Genomic DNA, 22581 nt, shown 5'->3' on the forward strand with positions numbered 1-22581 from the left:
CGCACACATACTAAAGGTGATTCTCACCTCTATTTTTTTCTCTCCAATTATTTGTGGACCCCTCTTATAATTTTGTTTCACTAACATAAGATAACTTATCTCCAACAACATAAGAAAAACATTTCCCATATATATATATATATATATATATATATATTATTGATCTTTATACATAACAATTATTTTTAATTTAATCTATATACTTCAATATAATTGTATATCAACCTTTTTCTTTTGAATTAACCCAACCCTAGTTATCTCTCGTGAGTTGACTTCTTTTGGTGTCTCCAAAAGTTTTGACTCTTTGTGCCGACTATAAGACTAATTTGGAATGCGAGGTGAGTCAGAGATGGAGATATTTAAACCCCTCTTAAAAGTGGTCGAACTGAGGCTCTTTTATTTTCAGTTACTGAGTTCTCTTACTACCAACTCAGTTTTATGTCAATATTTCACCAAAGTAAAGTTGAAATTAATTATAGGATAAGATATTGTAATAATCAATTAGTGTTACTATCAATTAATTTCACCGTTAGATTGATTATGTTGATCCAACGTTATATTTATTTATATCTTTATATGGTTATAATTCTTCATATGTGATATGAAAGCATTAAATATGAAAAATTACGAACATATGAAAATAACATTATAATTATTCAAACTTTTTCCGACCTTTTTTACATTCATTCTCTTTGTCGTGCTGAGTGCTTTTTAGAGGGAAGTCAGAAACCCTAGCAATAGCTTATACCCTTCAGACTTTAGCTTAATCTCTTTTTATTATATTACTGTCCCTCTCTCTCTCTCTCTGGTTGCTGCCATGATCGAAGCTCATTCAATCTCATTACCCGATCATTAAAAATCGGTATGTTGGGCTTGAATTTTTACTGGCTGAATAGATTTTGGATTGAGCAAAACCATTGCTTTGTTCATTAGCACTAGAAACTCATAATACGTACTAATTTTGGGTTTCCGATTGTTGTATCGTAACCCATTTGCTTGTGCCCATTCGATTTTGTTGCTTATGCTTTCATCGTTATTTGGTTTCTGTGCAATTGATGAGAAAACTAGCAAATTTGGCATTTTGCACTAAAAACAACAAATGGGTAATAAGCAAACTTTTGTTAAAGCATTATCAGGTTTTCTTGTATTGTCTCTTCTGTCTTGGGTCCCTGTCGTCTATGGCCTTCTCTCATTTCATGAATTCATTGTTGGCCATCGCGGTTTGGTGTGCTGCTTACATTACTGTTGCAGTTCTTGCCTCTTTTCGAGCTGTCAATTGTCTTTGCACTATCTGAACTTGGGAGGAGGGAAAAGGAAATTGCTTGGAAACTGATAAGGCTATCATGGGTTATGCACAACTTGTTATAGGTCCTGCTGGTAGTGGCAAGGTAATTTATTGTATTTGACTCATTTGTTCTGTTAAACTAGATATGTACTTGCTTTGTTTGCAATGCTGTTCCCCCTCCCCCTCTTGTTTAAATGATGAGATGCTTATTAGTTCGCATGTTTTTCTTTCTCGATTAGTCTACGTATTGCTCGAGTTTGTACCAACACTGTGTTGCGGCACGGCGAACAATACATATTGTGAACCTTGATCCTGCTGCTGAAAATTTTGACTATCCTGTTGCCATGGGTAAGCAGATTGTGGTGTGTAGTTATTGCTTTTGTGGGTTCAGATGTTTTGTTTCATGGAGCTTAGCTACTTTGGGTTGTGATGCTTGCAGATATAAGGGAACTCATTTCCCTGGATGATGTTATGGAGGAACTTGGATTAGGTCCTAATGGTGGTCTTGTATACTGCATGGAGTATCCTTTTATTTTTATTTTTATCTTTTTAAATTTTTTCTGTTTCTATCTTCTTTACAAGCTTCATTGAAACAGTAATTCTACATCATTGTTTATTTTATCTCTATCTATCTCTCTGTTTCTCTTTTTCCCCTTTATTTACTATTTTAGCTATTTGAAATTTGATTTAAAATTCTGTTTCCTTAATTATTTTATTTAGACATCTTGAAGATAACCTAGATGATTGGTTCACTGAGGAACTGGACAATTATTTGGATGATGATTACTTGGTTTTTGACTGCCCTGGTAGCTGTGCTTGTCTCTAACTTTTTGTATTATATCTATATATATATATTATCCAATGATTACAATTATGAAAGTTTTGTGATTGTGAGGCGATAATATCGTTATAAGATGCAGTCACATGAGTACGTAAGGCCACAAAATTAGAATTGGTAGTATAATGCAACTAATGCTTAGATTATATATTGTCCTGTTACAAGAAAACAGTTGCTTGGCCAGTTTGCATGACCTAAAAGATTATTTTGCTTAAAATTGTTTATAAAGTTTTTTGGTTGCAAGTGACCTGACAAATTGGAATCAATCAACTTAGAATTAGAATGTTTTGCAGGTCAGATTGAACTCTATTCACATGTGCCAATGCTTCGGAATTTTGTGGAACATTTGAAACGGAAAAACTTTAATGTCTGTGCTGTGTATTTACTTGATTCACAGGTTTGTGATAGTTTGTTAAATCATGCTTCCTTTTAAGCTGTTGACTCTCTCATTTTCCTTCTGACTTCCAATTATTGTATTCTTACTATTTTTGTTGACACTAATAATTTTGAAACATTTCCAGTTCATGACAGATGTGACCAAATTTATAAGTGGATGCATGGCATGCCTTTCTGCAATGGTTCAACTTGAACTGCCTCATGTTAATATCCTTTCAAAAATGGACCTTGTGACTAACAAAAAGGATGTTGAAGAGTAATTACTGTTACTAAATTTCTTTCCCTAATGTTTTAACCACTTTATTCATTTAAATTCTGATGTATTTTTTTTTTTTTTTAATTTATGCTTAGATTCTTGGATCCAGAGCCCACCTTTTTACTGTCTGAATTGAATCAACGGATGGCTCCTCAGTTTGCTAAGCTGAATAAAGCTTTGATTGAACTGGTGGGTAATCTATGATTTTTAAAAAATGTTTTGTTTGCTAATCTATGATTTTGTTGTTGGCCAATACTATGATAAAGTATAAACTGCATTGATTTAATTTGTTTTCAATGGTACGCGATTGATTAAAATCTGGGTGATATGCTGTGTCATATTGTAGAATGTGAGAGTACTATCAGGGAAAACAGATAACGATTTTATTGGCATTGCTTTAGACTGAAGTGTGGTTGATTTTTGTAGTCAATGATCAAATAAGTATTCAAGTTGATTCTTATTTTTAAATAGAAAAATAATACATAGGTGATGTTTAGCAAGCATGAAAGTGATTGCATTCCATGTGAAATTCCCAGGGAGACATTCCTTCTATTGGTATGATATTTTGGCTGAGTGCATTCCTACCCATGATTTTCACATATCTGGAGTGGACCATTTATTAAAAAAAACCACTCCCCGTTAAACCTGATTAGCGAGTGTGGGGTGGAGGCAATCCTTTTACGCAGCCTTACCCTTGCATAATTGCAAAGAGGCTGTTTCTTGGGGAGTGGGCCATTTATTTAAAAAAAAAATTCCAATTTCTCCAATATATTTCCTTCTTATAGACTGAAAAAACAACTCATGTGTTCACTACACTAACCCCATTGTGCTATAATATCCGTGAAGCTCCTCTCCTTTAGTCACTGCACGCCACTTCAAGATATATAATGCTTTCATCCCTTTAAATAATTATTAATTTTTCTTACCTGCATTGCACGTTAATTTTAATGCTTAATTTTTATGGCGTTTATTTTGATAATGTATAAATCATGGTATATATATTTACTTTAATACTTAATAACAACTAACAAGTAAATAATGAATGCAAATGTTTGTAGAACTGTATTGTGAACTATCCAAAATCTTTCTGATTTAATCTGTTATGTTTTTATCTTTTTTTTCTTTTTTTTTGGTATTCTATGTTTTTATCTTAAATTTAGTATTTGATGTATTAACTTGGTTGATGTATAAAATAAATTATTAAGTATAAAAATGAAAACAGTGCTTAAGAGTATTTAGGATGTTGTCCTTGCAAGTACAAGTGAAGATGTATATTGATGTCTAATCTAGTAAAATTTAATTATAATTAGAAAAGTCCAAAACATAAAATTTCTTTCAACTTCGAAATCTATTGACATAAATCTGTTATCTAGTAAAAATTTATTTATAATTAAAAATCCAATGTAAATTAAAATTTCTTTTAACTAAGAAATCTATTGACATAGAAATCTGTTAAAGTCTGTTTTGGAACGAAATCACCTGTTTATAGACATCAGGCAAATCAAATGTTCCTGTAGATTTTATGTCAATGTTGCAGTTCAGGCAAATTAAACGTTCCTCTAGCTTTTATTTAGGTTATTTTTGTTTTTCTGATTTCATAATTCACTTCAATTTAGTGTCTTTATTGCCAGATAGGTGGTGCCAATCAACAAGTGTGATTTTAGTTTTGCAATCTATCATTCGGAACTCTGTGGAAATTATGAATTTCTTAGGGTTTTTGTTTCCATGTGGACATAATTCTCATTCCATTTATCTGTAAATATCATGGGAATGGAGTGATGTTACCATCATTTGCATATTCCAAATCTTAAAAAGGAATGAAGGTTACATATTGCAACTCATTCCCATATCACTCACATTTTGGAACAGTCATTCAGGATTTATTTTCTTACCGCTGAAGCTTCTTTGGAACATTGATTAAATTCTGCAATATTTTGTTTTCGATCCATCATCTTGTTTATTTATTTTATTTATTCTATTTATTCATTTTTTCTGCAACATGTATGGTGAGAAGTATGCCCATGTGTGCTTGCATGTATGGCCTGTCCCAAGCCAGGATAAAGGAGGAGGGTTGGCGTCAGGTGTTGCGAACCGGCCGTAAAAAACAGCTATATTTTTATGTGATGAACCTATATGATTTTTCGTTGGGGCGTACCCTTCATAGCGACGCGTTGCATCGGGCCCCGGGTGTAGCGAAAAATGGGCTAGGGTCCTTGCCACAAGGCAAGGCGCTGCATCGGGCCCGGGGTGTAGTGAAAAGTGGGCTAGGGTCCTTGCCCCAAGGCAAGGCGCCAGGTCTTCACCCGGATTTGGTGAGAAGTATGCCAGGGTCCCAACACGCAGATGGGCGAGCGTGGCGGGCAAGCACAGCCCAGGGGTTAAGGATGAGATTAGGAAGCTGGAACATAGGAACCTTAACGGGTAAATTGAGGGAGTTGGCAGATGTCTTTGCTAGAAGGAAAGTGAATATTGTGTGTTTGCAAGAAACTAAGTGGGCTGGAGAAAAGGCCAAGGAAGTGGATGGAACTGGTTTCAAGTTATGGTACACAGGTACGAACAAGAGTCGAAATGGTGTTGGAATTATGATCGATAAAAGTTTCAGAGATAAAGTTGTGGACGTCAAAAGGAAAGGCGACAGGATTATTCTGGTTAAGCTTGTTGTGGGTGACTTAATCCTGAATATCCTCAGTGTGTATGCACCCCAAATTGGATTGCAACCAACTGATAAAAGCCAATTTTGGGAAGACTTGGAGGAGGTTTTGAGGGGAATACCTAGAGAGGAGAAGATTTTCGTAGGAGGAGATCTAAATGGTCATGTTGGTAAAAGCAATGGAGGTTTTGATAGAATCCATGGAGGTTTTGGCTATGGGACGAGAAACGAGACTGGAGAAGATATCTTGAATGTTGCACTAGCCTACGATTTGATGTTAGTGAACACCTTTTTTCAAAAAAGGGAGTCACACCTAATCACTTTTCATAGTGGCCATAATCGTAGTCAGATCGATTTCTTTCTGGCTAGAAGAGAAGATAGAACTTCTTGTGTCGAATGTAAGGTCTACCCTGGAGAGTGTGTCGCTACGCAACATAAGCTGGTAGTCTTGGATGTTCGGTTCAACAAAGTGCGTACAATGAAGAAGAGGGCTCAGAATCCAAGGATAAGGTGGTGGAAGCTTAAGGAGGGAAAAGAGAGAGAGTTCAATGATAGAATGTTGCACGAAGGACCTTGGGAGTTTGATGGAGGAGTAAATGCAACATGGAATGAGATGGCTAAGTGTATTCAAAATTTGGGAAGGAGGGTGTTGGGAGAAAGCAAAGGAAATTGATTTCATACAAAGGAAACATGGTGGTGGAATGGAGAGGTGCAAGAGGCAATTAAACATAAGAAGGAGTGCTTTAGATCTTTGCATAAAAGTCCCAGTGCAGAGAACCTGCAAAAGTTTAGATTGGCGAGAAAAAATGCAAAGAAAGCAGTGCGATAAGCTAGAGGCAAGGTTGTATAAAAATCTTGGGAGCAAGGATGGTGAAAAAGGTATTTATAAACTTGCAAAGATAAGGGATAAGAAAAGTAAAGACCTCACCCAAGTTAGATGCATCAAGGATGAAAATCAAAAACTTCTGGTGAGAGATGAAGATGTAAATGAAAGGTGGTTGAAATACTTCAACAAGCTGTATAATGGGGATGGAGATACAAGCGAGGTGGACTTAGAGGACGCGTGTGATGATATGAATAGAAGATTTGTACGCAGAATTAATACACATGAAGTTAAGGAGGCTTTAAAGAGGATGAAGACTAATAAAGCCTTAGGGCCTGATGGTGTCCCTATTGAAGTGTGGAGAGGCCTGGGGGATGTGGCAATAAAATGGTTGACCAATCTTTTTAATAAGATTCTCCAGACGAATAAGATGCCTGATGTATGGAGGAAAAGTATGATTGTGCCTATCTACAAAAAAAAGGGAGATATACAGAATTGTTCAAACTATAGAGGCATTAAGCTAATGAGCCATACTATGAAGTTGTGGGAGAGGGTTATTGAACATCGCTTGAGGAGAGATACCAAGGTTTCTGTAAATCAATTTGGATTTATGCCAGGAAGATGTACCATGGAAGCAATTTTCTTGATGCGACAACTAATGGAAAGATACCGAGAAAAGAAAAAGGACTTGCATATGGTGTTCATAGACCTTGAGAAAGCATACGATAGGGTTCCAAGGAAAGTTTTATGGTGGGTCCTGGAGATGAAAAAGGTTCCATTAAAGTATGTAAAGGCAATCAAGGATATGTATGATGGGGCTACTACATGTGTAAAAGCTTGTAACGGATCATCAAGTTATTTTCCTATCACGGTAGGTGTACACCAAGGGTCGGCTCTAAGTCTTTACCTCTTTGCCTTAGTTATGGATGAACTAACAAAAGATATTCAAGAGGAAGTGCCATGGTGTATGCTTTTTGCAGACGATATTGTGCTTATTGATGAGAGCAAGGAGGGTGTTAATAGAAAACTTGAATTGTGGAGAAGCACATTGGAATCCAGAGGATTCACATTAAGTCGAAGCAAGACTGAGTATCTGAAGTGTGAGTTTTCTCTGGTACGAGATGAGGACCAAGAACCTGTGCATCTAAATGGTCAAGAGGTACCCAAAAAAGATGTTTTTAAATACTTGGGCTCCATTTTACAAAACGGTGGAGAGATTGATGAGGATGTAAATCACAGAATCAGAGCAGGGTGGATGAAATGGCGCAGTGCATCTGCTTTTTTGTGTGACCGCAAAATCCCCCTGAAGTTAAAAGGAAAATTCTATAAAACGGCAGTAAGACCGGCAATGCTATATGGAGCAGAATGCTGGCCAGCACATAGGCAACATGAGCATAAGATGGGAGTAGCAGAGATGAGGATGTTAAGGTGGATGTGTGGTTACACAAGGATGGATAAGATAAGAAATGAAGATATTCGACGAAAGGTCGGAGTAGTACCGGTAGCCGAGAAGATGAGAGAACATAGATTGAGGTGGTTTGGGCACGTGATGAGAAGACCCATGGATGCTCCTGTAAGAACAGAAGTTTGTTACCAAGAGCTCAACACAAAAAGAGGCAGAGGTAGACCGAAGCTTACTTGGGGGAAAGTAGTAAAACAAGATTTAATGGAGTGGGATATAGATTGGCGGACAGTATGTCTTAGAACGGAATGGAGAAAAGCTATAAGTATGGTGGAGGGTTAGACCCGCTGTTATTCCTATGTTCCAGATGGTCCCTTTTTAGTCCTTTTCCCCTTCATTTCCCCCACTTCTTCTTGTCCCTTTCTTTTTTACTTTTATTTATTTATATATACATATATTGTTATTTTATTTTATCTTATTTTTTATTTTTATTTTATTTGTTTATTTTTATTTTTTATTTTATTTTATTTTATTTTTATTTTATTTTTATTTTTTTTATTTTTATTTTTTATTTTTTTTTCAACCGTTTTGTATCTTTCATGTGGGTTCATCTACCACCGACCCCAATTAATTTGGGATAAAGGTGTTGTTGATGTTGATGTTGATTCATTTTTTCTGCAACAGGTGAATAATTATAGCATGGTGAGTTTTATACCACTGGACTTGAGGAAGGACAAAAGGTACAGCCTCTCTATCTTTTTCCTGCTTGTCCTTGCTGCCTTTTCTTTTTTTGAAGGATCTTATGCTGTTTGCATATAAGGGATATGATTTTGCTCTGGTGGCTGTATCATTAATTGGCTTTGAGTAAATGTCATTGATGATGCTGAAATATTAAAATTGAAGGCTCTGGTAGAAATTATTTTTATTGAAGAAAGAAAAAAATGTGGCGTGAACCAAGATGAACTCAAATTATGGATCTTGCGTCTTGTGTTTCCAGTGCTGCTCAAAAATCTTGGCCATGACTTGTCTACTGGTTGCAGGCTTTGAGATGTGATTGTAAACACATTTTAGACTTGATTCGTCTAAAACTTTAGAAACAAATTCGGACTATTGGAAACAAGAAACTGTTGGGGGAAGTATCCCTTTTCACTGAGGAATACCTCAATTTTCTGATTACAATCATGATACCTTCAAACCCTGACTCAGTAACCTATTTTTACTCTAGAATTATTCCTCCTACTTTTTAACTAACTTGACATCTCAAATTTCCTTAACTAATCTTGTAACTGACGTAATCACTAATTCTCTTTGAATTCTTTATTCAATCTTGTAACTAGCATAATCACTAATTCTTTATTCCTTCAAATAACTGTTTAACTCCTTGAACTTCCTTTATTGATTTGGTTCCTCCTTTGATATACTCTCCTAGTAGTGGGCTTGTTGATCAATGGTCGAGCTGTATCACTTGCCTCTCTGGTTTAGTGGTTGAAACAAATAGAAATTACAATATGAATACCGTGGGAAGAATACAAGTGTTGTAGCCCAAGAAAATATGATAGATTTGTTTGTCTTCATGACCATTCTATCAAATATTTTGGTACATCAATTATGCTGTGCGCGTGAATTAAAATGCCAAATTTGCTGTTGTGAGTTTGAATTCAAACTTAAATAATTGTTCAAGAACCTGGATTTCATTGTATTTTGGCTGGTAGAACATGTTACTCACCGTGAACTCCGTAACATGCTACACTTTAGCTTAATCTCTGTAATATGCCCCATGGCTGCACTCGCTGACTTCTTCCTTTGCTTCACCATCTTGTAGTTAGCACACCCACCCAAGAACAACGATGGAGAATGGGTCTGCAGGTTCGGATTCCAATTACCCTCTCCCATTGATACCCTCTCCACCTTAATGGGCAAGTCTATATTCACTAGCTTTGGTGGAGCTTCCCATTTTTGTTTCTCATCCAACTTCTTGTTGAACACTAAATTCTGAAAAACATAACCCATTTTTGCATCTTCATCTTCTTTTTCAATTTCCTTCATACTTGGTATGGGTTTCAAATCTACCTCATCTTGTGCCTTCTCCAATATTTTTGTTTCTTCTTCCTTCTTGGTGTCATGCTCTGTTTTTTCACCACCCACATACATGACAGAAAAAATCTCTTTTTCTGTCCCAGATTGTCTTCTTGATTCCAAAGGCTGGCGCTTCCTCTTCAACATCATCTTCTGCTAGAATGTTAGACTTCTCTTCATCTTCCGACTCCTTTTTTTTTGTATTAGTTTCTAGCTTTGAAACTACCTCTCTTCCAATTTCTCCTCCAGAACAGTGCCATTGATATTGTGCTCCTTTTTTATTTCAAAGGTTGATGTCTCCTCCTTCTCAATTAGTGCATCCATTTCTGGCTTTGGATCTGCAAGAGTTCCATCAACATCGTGCTTCTTGATTTCGTAAATTGGTGTTTCCCATTTCTCCACCAACCTATCAAGAATCTCTATTGCTTTCTGCAACTTTTCATTGACTTCTGAATCGCTGGTCTTCTTGATATGACTTCCAGAATTCTTCAAAGCCCCTCCTCCCATGGCATTCACCCCTTCAAAGATCTGGCAGGTCGGACCACTGTTACGATTCTGGTTGTTAGAGATAGGAATTGATATTGCAGAAATGAAGAATGAAATAAAAGAATGGAAATGGAAGGAAAAATCTGTTCATTGACAAGAAAATGGAAGGTACATTCAAGAGACACTTCTCTTCACAAGGGGCATTCCCTTTCAACTGAGCACTCTCAGCCTAACTCAATATTTGTCAAAAGCTATTTCTAAAAGAGGGGTATATCCCCTTATATACATGCAATTACACTATTGTGACAAGCCTCCAACTAACTACCCTATACTAACTAATCTAACTGACTGCCTCCTGTGTTCCCTTGTATTTATGTTTGTAACAATACCTCCCTGTGGGGAAACAACCTTGTCCTCAAGGTTGAAAACAGAAAATTGATGCTGAATAGTCTGCACGTCATTGATTACTAACCTATCCAAAGGGTAGTGCAAGTCATTGAACTTTACATTTCACATCCTTTGCTTCATTAGTTCAGCCCTACCCCAAAAATGAAGCCATTTTTATTTTATACTTACTATTGGATTGTTCTCATTTACAGTATACAATATGTATTGGCCCAAATTGACAACTGCATCCAGTATGGAGAAGATGCTGATGTGAAGGTTAAGGATTTTGACCCGGACGATGATGAGTAGTTTATTCCCATTTGCAGCACTGCTTGGTGTGTTTGAAAGTTCAGTCTTCACATCCACAAAATTGTCTATCAAGCTTACATTGTTAATGTATAATATCTCATTAGATTGTTTCAATATGAATCGGGGACTTTGATGATTTGTACAATTTAGCCTCCAATGGGGAGAAAAATTGGGACGGATGCTTGGTCAATCTCTTATCACTACTTGCTTGGTTAGGACATGAAATGTTTTTAGACCCTTGAACCTTGGTTACTAATTTTGATAGCATTCAAAAAATTTGAACTTAATCTTTCAAAAAAAAATAAAATATATTTGAACTTACATTAAAAAGTTTGATGTAGGCAAAAAAACACGAGGTTTTTCTTTTCTCTCTCAAACAGTGGTTAAGTAGATTCACTTAAGAATAAGTCAATAATAGAAAATTGTAAACAAAGAATTTTCAAACATTTTTCTTAATATAAGAAACTATCAGAAGTAAAAGTCACAGTTCACATGCATTTTAAAAGAAAAGGTTTTTGAAAGAATTTCATGAATGTCAACTTTGAAAAGCGTTTTGAAGCTTCTCAGCACTTTGATTTTAATAGACTAAATAGAAATCTAAATAAGAAGACAAGGAAAAGCATATTAATATGGTGATTTATCTGGTGCATTCAATATCTTTGTTTTCCGGTTAGGTTGATTGATCATTTTGCAAAATTTAAAATAGGAATAAAATGATCAATTAGCTCTTGCAAGTTATGTATAGTCTTCAGCAAACAACTAGTTTTTTTAATATTTTCATTTTGATTAAAACTATGATAACCTGAACCATTAAATTGTAAATTTGAGAATTAATTAAGAATTAAAAGAAATGAATTAGAAGAATAATGCATTTTCCTTCCTGCACAATTTTTACTTTAATTAGAACATTTTTGACATTTTATGACTCAGTGTTTTTTTTATTAAAATTATTTTTGGTATTTTATATAATAAAAACATTTTTTATATATATATTTAGGATATTACTAATAGATTATAATTGCAATAGGTTTAAGTATGAACATAAATGAGCTAGGCCGAGTCAAGTTTTAGTTTAAACGAGCCAAACCTATGAAAAATATTTTTAGCTTGACTTGGCCCATTAGTTTGATACGAGCTAAATTTTAGGCTTGACTTGATTTGTTTATAAAAAAATTAAAGATTTGGCTTAAAAATCATTTATAAATGCATCAATTTTTATATTCCTTCGTCAGAGAAAAGACAATCATTGAACTCACTTAATTCACATATAATTATATCTTTCATGCTAAAATATATTACTTATGTTTTGTTTATTATAGTAAAAAGTAGTAAAAAATATATTATTGATTATAATAATATATGAAGCCAGCTCAAGGCCTTTTAAGCCAAGTCTCATTAAATTAGGCTTCCAAAACTTCTTCTCCCTCAAGATCATTCCGCTCATTGAGCTGCCAGAGATTCTCCTCATTCAAAATCAACCCCAGCCTTTGCTTAGGAACAGACGTTGCGCCTTTCTTAGTTCCTTGCAATGCTAGCAGGAACTTGTGGAACCGTTTGGCAAGATGTTCTGGTTCTGGTTTTAGGCGAGCTTCTTCTCACACAGAAAGAAGAAAGTCATGGTTTTGTTCCTTCAATTAATAAGTTCGCGGCCGCAGGCAGTGGATGCTGATTTCTTTTTGGTCTTTATGCTTTTCCATTTATCTCACCAATATCCAACGTTATATTTATGATTCCAAAACTTCATCCACTTTTGACACATTAATCTTGTAAATACCACCACCCCAATTGAACAGCTGGCACAAGCACTTAATTTTTGGCAGCAAGTTTCACTATATAATTTCTACAAGATTCATGTTCCGTGTATATATTGATTTCATGAAAAAGAATGAACTTGAATCCTAAAAATGTTACATGAAAGTTCAGCCATGTCCACGGAGGCTAGGGTTTGATGACAAAAAAAAAAGGTGATTAAGTTGTTAAGTGTGAAAAATGATTAGAAAGATTAACTAGGTGGGTTAACTCTAAGTAAAACTCAGTAATCATGATTAATAATGGCTAAAAAATCTAATTAAAATAGCTCATCAAATCTGCCCAATAAATTATATAAGGGTTTAGTTGTGTTAAAATTAAGGAGATGATGAATTAGGGGATTAATTAAGGGTAGGAATTAATTAACAAAAGTAATTAAGGAATTAACTCTAAAATTGGACTAAAGTAGGGTTTAGGTACACTAATTAAGTAATTAGTAAAATTTAAGTATCATGACATAATGGGACCAAGAAGATTTCATAATGTGACTTAATAATAGAAAAATCCAAGAATTAATGTGAATTAGGATTTATAATCAAAAGTAATTAAGGTTTGTTAAGTAAACACATTTAAGGCTAAGTAATCTTTTTTCAGGCAAAATTGGGGAGATAATATCTCCCTCCACAGAGGTCATATAGGGCTGTGCCTTATATAAAATTGAAGCTTGAGATGTTAGCTATCTGGTGTCAAAATTTGGTATCAATTGAAGATGTATTCCATTCTGTATGTTCGTTTGAGTGAGGACTGCACAGGGAGGCCATGTGCAGGGGCTGTACATGGCTGCAACTTCCACGAATTATTTCTCCCTCTGTGCTTACTCAAATTAGACTCATAATATGTAGAATTAAAGATACAGGTGTCTAGTTGTCTACATAAAATTTTGAGAGAAATTGGTTTTGTATATTTTCCAGAATCGCAGAAATGGTAAATGATGTTTAGGGCCCTGTTCTGAGCTGGCAAACAGCTTTGCTTGTCCAACTTCAAATGGTGATAACCGGAGTTAGGGTACTCTAAATGAGGCATGTGATACCTTTTTGGAAATGTAATTGAGTATAGATTAACATACTAAAATATGAGAATTTTATAACAAGTGAGTTGCGCTCAGTGACTAGAAAACAGAAGCATGTACAGTTATGGAAAAACAGTAAAAGTGATATTTAAGCTAAGTGGGCTTAGGGGAACCCTTAGTAACTTATAATAAGTAACTATATGTCTTGGATGAGTTGAAAATAATCTAAGTTACCTAGATGAGTCTAGAAGAGGATTCTAAGTTATGTAAATGATTAAAGAATGTAGTGGCTTATAATAATGCACTAAAATAAATAATAAGTAACAATTGGTCTAGACTTGTGATGGGCATATTATTGGCATGTAAGAATGTAATGTGGAATCATTAAGTGATTGAGTATTAATAATGTAAATGATTCCTGCTCTAGGTTGGCCTAGAGAGCTTGGCACTTGAGAGTGTTTGGGAGCATACGTATTGACTGTTGGAGTTGGGTTGTTGATAAGCTCACTGAGGTAAGCTCCTAGTTCTAGTTGACTCCTCTCTCTTGTGGCCCCACCATGATGGTGGGCATTATGGTTGTATTGTATGAGAGTATATGGTATGATGTATATGTGCATTCATTCACATTCATATAGATGTTATATGATCTTGATGTTATGATGATGCACTGATGATATATGTTATGAGGATCCTGGCCAGTGATCATGGTATGTAGGCTGCCTATGACTTGACTCTGGGAGCTATTTCATACTGAGGTTGTGTTGACTGTCTATGGCTTGAAGATTCTACGGGAAACACATGGTACTAGTGGTGATCGACACGAGTCTAATACCACTCCAGATGTAGTTGTCAGCTACTTGACGTCGGCAAAGTGGGAGCTTGTTAGTATATGGATGTCCTAGAGATAATCTTTTGATTAGATTAGGACATATGTGGACCTTTTATATTGTCGCAAATAAATAAAAAGCACTCTTTATCCTGTTTCATATTTTGTCTCAATATTATAATTAATATTTTATATGAGTAACTGGATGAACCCCTTGGAATAAAATAGGTATCAAGAATCTCTTGAGTATCTGTGATGAGATCACGATCATGAGGATTCAAGGATACTGGATGTTTATTCCTAATTTTATGTTCCTAGTCTAGAGACACTGAGAATGGGGATCAGTGATCTCGGGTAAGACTAGCACGACTTATCTACTTGTATTCAGATGCAAGGTAAAGACCTCATGAGCTACAGATATGGAGATGTCTTAGCTAAAGTCATGGGTGGACCTCTAAGGGTATAGCTCGCACTGAACAGACCCACAAAGAGACTCTATGAGGAAATCTTACAAAAGTATCATTAGAGCAGTCTCTTAATATTTGGGTATGTCTTTCCTTAGACCATAAGTTGTCACCTAGACTGTGTTCTAGAAGGCATGTTTTGATTGTATACCTCGTCTGCCTGAAACATGGAGACTCATAGGTATACTTTTGGGCATGTCCTGAAAGAGCACATGCCTAGGGTTATAAGCTGAAGGAATTCGTCAAATCTCTGTAAGGGATTAGGTTATCTGTAAATCGGAGAAATCGGGATGACATTTACAGGACTCGGGAATCTATGCATAGTAAAAGAGATCATGAGATGATCTGCCTTTAGAGTCAGTAAATTGAAGATTCCCTATTTCGAATTAAAGCTTACCCTAAACCGCAAGGGTTGATACGTATCCTCACCCTAGGTTTAATGGGAAGGTAACAGAGACGAAAGGAAATACATACGGTAACCAAATATGTGTAATAGGATGATCAAGTCATTAATCTAACTAGTTCTGGGGCAACAAAGCATTGGTAGTGCTCTGTGTTGTCATTAAATGGGTTGTGGGCTTGTTGGGCTTGAGCCCATTTATGTCAGTGGCTATGTTGGATCTAATGGGTCACACACTAACACCTTATTGTCATGATGATATAGCATTAAAGGTATTGGGCCTAATAATGGTTGTTAGCCCAAGAAGAAGTTTAGATGCCCACCAAAAGGGGAAAGGGCGCATGGATCATGTAATGGGCTTGGATGGTCCAAGACATTACTAATTAATTTAATTAGTTAAATTAATTATCAAATATTTAAATTTTGAATTTTGAATATGAAATTTGAAATTTGAATTTTGAATTTGAATTTTGAAATTCGAATTTTGAATTTGAAATTTGAAATTTGAAATTTGAATTTTGAATTTTGAAATTTGAATTTTGAATTTGAATTTTGAATTTAGAATTTAGAATTTAAATTTATAATTTCAATTTGGGATAGGATATTGTGACACCCAAGTTATGTTACACCCATGTGACACCCAGTCAATCTCACCGTTAGATCGCTTATGTTGATTCAACGGTTATATTTATTTCCATCTTTGTATGGTCATGATTTCCCAAATTTAATATTTTATATTTATTTCTACCTTTTTATGGTTATGATTTCCTATATTTAATGCTTTCACTTTAAATTTGGGAAATCATGACCATACAAAGATGGAAATAAATATAACCGTTGGATCAATATAAGCAATCTAACGGTGAAATTGACTGGGTGTCACATGGGTGTAACATAACTTGGGTGTCACAATATCCTATCCCTTTGAATTTTGTATTTAAATGTTTGAACGTTTGAATTTAAATGTTTGAATTCGAATTTGAATTGGCTATGAAAAGTTGTTTCATAACAAAAGGATAAGATAATATCTTGTTGGAACAAATCCGTAGTATCAAGAGGAGATCTTTGATCACATTTAAGGCTGAACTTGGGGCGCCACTTTGGTTGTTGTGAGTGTCTTCTTGTCAACCAAATAAGCTCCAAATCAGATTTGGTTTGTTGAGAGAATCAGTGAGCTAGTTGGTTCAAATTTGAATGCAACTACACAACGTATCTGGACTGTTTTTGGGACTGAATTGGGCGCACCATATGGCTTGCCATATGATGTTGTTAAGTCAGACTTTTTGTTAAGATATTGACTTGATATCATGAGGATATGATAGGAGGTTGTTGGCAAGATTTGATTTTTCAACAACCCCATTTTTCATCTCTATTGTGCGCTACTAATGGTCAGATTTTTAGAGAAAATTTTGATCCAATTTTGACAGTTCTCTCATCTCCTTTGGTCATACTTTTGTTAGGTTTTTCTTAAGAGGTTTTGAAAAATAACCTAACCATATATCATTAAATCCATGCGCCACTTTTGTGGAGTTTTAAGCTGAAAACTTCACTCTTCTAAACACCTTAACCTAGCCTCCTCCTTCACACATTGGACGCCTAGCAAGCTTTTGTGGTGATCAATTGGTGGCTTTTCAAGAAGAGTTCTTGCATCTTGACGTGGGTGGTGTGGATCAACGTTAGAGGGTTTGAACCCTTCAAACCTTACATTGATCTCCTTGGTGTTTGAATCACAAACAAAAGTAACATCATGTTGTCTTAAAGCACGAGTCTTGATTGCATGTGTGATTCCGTATGAAAAATTTAGTTTTTCCCTCTCACATGCTTCGGCCTTCAAGATCAATTTAACTTTCACTTATAATGTAGTCTACACCAGGCCAGACTTAGAGCCTGTTTGGATCCTCTTATTTTTAAGCTAGAAGCTACTTATAAGATAAAGCGAAAATAAAGAGCTTAAAAAAAGAAGCTAAAAGCTGTTTGGAAATTACAAAAAAAATTTAGCTTAAAAATTACTTAAAAGCACATATTTCAAGAAAATTGTCTCTTTTTCTATCTTTATCACTCTTCATTTAAAAAAAAGCACACAATTCAAGAAAAACAGATAAGAGCTTAAAAAAAAGCTCCTCCTAGGAGCTTTTAATTTTCGGCTTTTTCTTCATTATAAAAAAAAGAGCTTTTCATTATAAGAGCTTTTTCCAAAACCTGTTTGGCCTAGCTTATGCTTATAAGTAGCTTCTAGCTTAAAAATAAGAGGATCCAAACAAGCACTTAAAGTATTTTACGAAGACATAGCCTATTTAAGCTCAAACTAGACTAGCACAGTCCATTTACACCCCTAGTAATAACAAAATAGGGACCCGATACATATTGGACTTGACAAAGTGAGTTGAACCCGATGGGTCAACCCGCCAAAACGGGGCAAATTGAGTTGTGTATTTCAACCTACCAACTCAACATAAACTGCCTATGTGTGGGGCAAGTTAAAAAGGGTTAGCAGTGGGGTGGGATGGGATGGGTCGACCCATAGGTCATTTTAAACTATTAAATTGGTTGATCTATAGGTCATTTTTTTTTTAAAAAAAAATTTATTAAATTATGGTTCGATTGATCTATGTGAATGACTGTTATATGAGACAAAATCTTCTCTTTTAGGGCCATAATGTTATTATTTTACTGCGAAGATGATTTCTTTATTCATTTTTTATTGGACAGAAAGAGATTAACACAAAAAATAAAAGAAACTTAAGTCTATTTTTGAATTCAAATGCTAATATCTAATATCTATACAAATCATACTAAATTCTTGTGAAATTCTTAATGTAGTGATGTGTTCGTTTGCAAAATATTCATATGCTTGATGTCATTATTTGGTTATATAATAACACTAGAATTTATTAATTAATTATAAGATATGATTTGTATTGTTATGTTAAATGAAATTATTGGCATAAATCATTCTTTTGCCTTTAACTTATTGCTTGAAGCTTATTTTAAACCTGAGAAATATTTAGAAGTTAGAGATAAGAAATAAAAGATTAGCATTAATATGTTTGTTTATTTTTTAAAATATTTTATTTTAAACTCAAAAGCTGATATTTTTTACAAACTCACCACAGCGGGTCAACTCGCCTACCCTATTTTTAGCGGGATCTTACATTTCAAAGATTAAAGAGCACATTATCATTTTTAATATTCATGTTCAAAATTATTTACATATTATTTTTGAGGATTTTTTGAAAGCAAAAATATTTTAAAATTGACTTAATTTATAGAGTTAACACCCTTTTGGGTCCTCAGCAAAGAAATTCATTTTAATCCCTTATCAAAAAGGGAAAAATATTTATAATTTTAAATGATATAAAGTTATGTCATTTTAAGATAGAGATAGACACACACACAAATTTAATTAAAATTTAAATTAAAAAAACCCACCCACTTTCTCTCTCCAATGATTTTTATTTTTTGTGTCTATCTCTCTCCTAAAATGACATAACTTATGTCATTTGAAATGACAAACACCAAACCCTTCTACCTACTATTTTTTCTGCCTATCTTTGCCTACCACTCTCCAACACTGTTAGATTAGAATCTTAACTAACATTTATTTTACTCTATCTTCTTGAGATTCTGATCTAACAGTATTGGAGAGTTGTAGACAAAGGTAGGCAAAAAAAAATAATAGGTAAAATAACCTATCACATTTCATAGGGACCACAATTTCAAAGAACTAAAATTTTAGAGGTATCACAAGTCAACTTTTTTTTTAAGAAATTAAAATAAATTTCGTGTTTTTGTTTAGAACCCAAAAAGATATTTACTCTAATTTATAAATAAATTAAGGACTTTGCCAGTTTAGAATTTAGGTTTAGTTTTTATTTTAATCACTACTTATCTTATGAATTGAAATTACAACCTATTAATATTCTCGTAGTGTTATGATATTATGTATTCTTAGTTTTAGTATGTTATACAAATAAATAATAATAATATATAGGATAAAAATATAAATATTGCATTTTTAAAAATAAATTATCGAAATAATGTCGTTTGCAAATTATATACAAATAAAATGAAATTAGTTCCGCCCCATTTTGTACGCAACTAGTTGTGCCATATATACACTCCCACCCCTCCCAAATATCTTTCATTCTTCCCTCATGACCCTATCTCTAGACTTTCTCTCACTTAGCATATTTTTCATTCAAAACATAAAAAGACAAGAATAATGCATATATCATCATATAAACCAAAGGGAATTATTGATAAAATTAGGCACTAAATCATCAAATATAAAAAGGGAATTATTGATAAAATTAGGCACTAAATCATCAAATATAAACCCAAAATTAACTTTGCAGGGAAGAGTTAACAATTATACCAATTATCAATTATGTAGTTAATAAAAATTTATTATAGTGAAAATAATTATTTAAATTAAAATTAGGGTTATGGCCTTTTCATCTTCGTCATCATCATTTGACCATTCATCTGAGCACAAGTTTGATGTTGGTTCGCCTTAAGGGTATGTCTGGTTGGAGGAATCTGATGAGATAGATAGTCATTGGAGAAGTGGGATTGTAGAGTGACCTTGTTTTGTTGAACTGTTTCCAATATTTGCTTACCTAAATCAGTATCCCAGCTTACCAATTTGCATGTCTATTGGACCAAGATAGATGGCCACATATTCTCACTTCAGATGTGGTATTGTGGGTTGTCTACCTAAATGGTCACATTGGGCATAATCAGATGACGAGCGTACCCTTGCTAGAGTGTGTGAAAGTGAAATTTTTTTAAGAATAGGGTTATTTTTGTATTAGCAACTTTTTTTCCCATCTATATTTTACCTAAAACCAAATGTAGACTTTATAAAATTTACTTAATTTTTCCGGTAAATTTTTTTCCAACCAAACAACTTTTTTTACATTTTCTTACCAAATTCACTTATCAACCATTTTTCTAGTAATAACATTTTCCTATTATTCATAAATTTTACCTTCAACCAAACGCCTCTCAGGGAAGATTCATCTCGGTCCGAGGGAGTGGGGGGTATTAAGCCGACACAGCACACAGAAGCATGTTTAATGATGACCATCAGAGGGTTCTGAAGATTCTACGGGAAACACATGATACTAGTGGTGATCGACACGAGTCTAATACCACTCCAGATGTAGTTGTCAGCTACTTGACGTCGGCAGAGTTTATGCATATGGCTTGCATGCGCCATATTCTGGTTTGTCCTATAAAATCACTATATTTTATTGAGTTATTTTATAGTCATTATTGAATGTTAATACAAAATTATAATATGAAATTATTATTTTTTGGATTTTTTAGACTGATGAGCTCCATTTTCATATGAGTGCATGCTTAACCTATCCCAAGACAAAGTAAAGTTACGCAAGTTTTTTAAATTTAAGCAGGCAACTTATGCAAGTTTTTGAAATTTAAGTAAAATTTACAAATATCAATGAAAAGAAAAATATTGAAAAGAAATTTCAAATTTTAAAAATTGCAAAAAAAATATAAGTTAAAAGAAAAATATTTAGAAAATATTTCAAATTATAAAATGTATACATAATTAATTTAGATAGAAATAAAAATTTATGAATAAAAGAAAAATTTAAAGATTATTAAAAAAATGTATAATTGATTTGAAAAGTTAAAATTAAAATTTAAAAATTATATTTCTACAAAAGATATACAAAAAATAATAAATCTTAAGAGTGGGTAGTTAAAATAAAATAAAAAACAATTTTAATATAAAAACAAAACAAAAAATTAAAAATATGACAATATAAATAACCTAAATTTAGATAGAAAAAAATTCAATTAAAAAATTAAAAGAAATTAGAAAATAAGAGTTTTTTTTTTTTTTGAAAAATACAAATACAAATCAACGGTGAAACTATTACTATATAAGAAAAAAGAGTACAATAAAACTCCTCCCACAATCAAAAGTGAAATTCTATTTTATCATATAAAGTGGATTGCCAAATAGAAGAGAGTTTCTCCCATCTTAGGTAGTCGAAGAAGTTGTTGCATTCATTCGTTTAACAACACTTACATGCTAAACATCAAGAAGCAAAATCATAATATTTAGTAATATTATGTTGTCTGAATATTTTAGTATTTAGTAACGTTATGCTGTTTGCATATTCTTATACATCGTTTCATAGCTTACTGTCCTAATTATGTAGCAACTTTCAAACCTTTTCCAACAAACAGGCATGCATCCATTAACAACCAATACATTGCATTTCACCTCAATGGACAACAGGTTTTAAGGGATGAGCTCTAAGTTTTGACAAATCCAGATTAGAATCCAGATCTTCATCTAGTTCACCAACAACACTTCTGCAATGACCAAAACGAAACCATACGAGTCTTAGGTTGTTACATGCATATACAAGATAGGTCACAGGTAGAGAGCCATAATAAGAAATCTATATGATTCACAAATTTAAAAGTGATGGTGTAAGGGACATACATGTTGTCACCCCTAATGATGTACAAACCAAGAACAAGTTGTTGAACACCTTCCTGTCATTAGAAACATGAATGAGACTAACATCAGGAAGACTCGAGAAAAATTGAGCAAGGCTAAAAATCATGACTTTCAAGAAACAAATCTGCAGCTAATACAAAAGCTTATGTTGAGCAAAGACTCGAATTCCCGGTTATGGTGAGGAGAGAAGGCAAAGCAAACATAAGCCAGTAACGTTATTGGTAGCAAATCCTTAAAACAAAAGAAAGTAAACAGCTCTAACCTCCAAGGCAAACATGGTTTTATAGTTACCTGTATCTATAAAGAAACGGCAATGAATTTCTACATCATAAAAAGACATGGCCCACGGTATGTAATGCACTTACAGTTGACCCATTGCGCATGACTCAATCAATTAATGGATTGATTCAAAAAGTTTGGATTCAAACAAAATTATGGCCCATTAAGCACAACTCACAAGTTCAAAGCAGCAACAATTTCAAATCTAATAGATTGCGATCAAATCAAAATCCAAATGAAGTGATAAAATACAAGTCCAAATGAAGCAGCAAATGTGATTGTGGTTTGTTTGGAAAAAAACAAAAAAAGCAACAAATTTGGCATAATTTGAGATATAAGATTTGGTGCGTATTTTGAATAATTTAATTGTAAATTTTCGGCATG

General features: G+C 33.9%; 1 protein-coding gene across 1 annotated transcript; it reads left to right on the forward strand.

Annotated features, from left to right (window-relative positions):
- Positions 1–703: 703 nt before the first annotated feature.
- LOC133284695 (uncharacterized) lies at positions 704–11151 on the forward strand. Its single transcript, XM_061481773.1, has 10 exons — positions 704–862; positions 1252–1388; positions 1525–1633; positions 1725–1806; positions 2006–2091; positions 2417–2520; positions 2645–2775; positions 2871–2964; positions 8335–8390; positions 10812–11151. The coding sequence occupies exons 2-10, from the start codon at positions 1344–1346 to the stop codon at positions 10906–10908; spliced, it is 804 nt and encodes a 267-aa protein (XP_061337757.1). The 5' UTR covers positions 704–862; positions 1252–1343; the 3' UTR covers positions 10909–11151.
- The last annotated feature ends 11430 nt before the right edge of the window (positions 11152–22581 follow it).

Source organism: Gastrolobium bilobum, unplaced genomic scaffold (genome assembly GCF_033153095.1).
Source record: "Gastrolobium bilobum isolate Gb01-03AN ecotype WA unplaced genomic scaffold, APGP_CSIRO_Gbil_v1 utg6879, whole genome shotgun sequence".
Taxonomy (NCBI): domain Eukaryota; kingdom Viridiplantae; phylum Streptophyta; class Magnoliopsida; order Fabales; family Fabaceae; genus Gastrolobium; species Gastrolobium bilobum.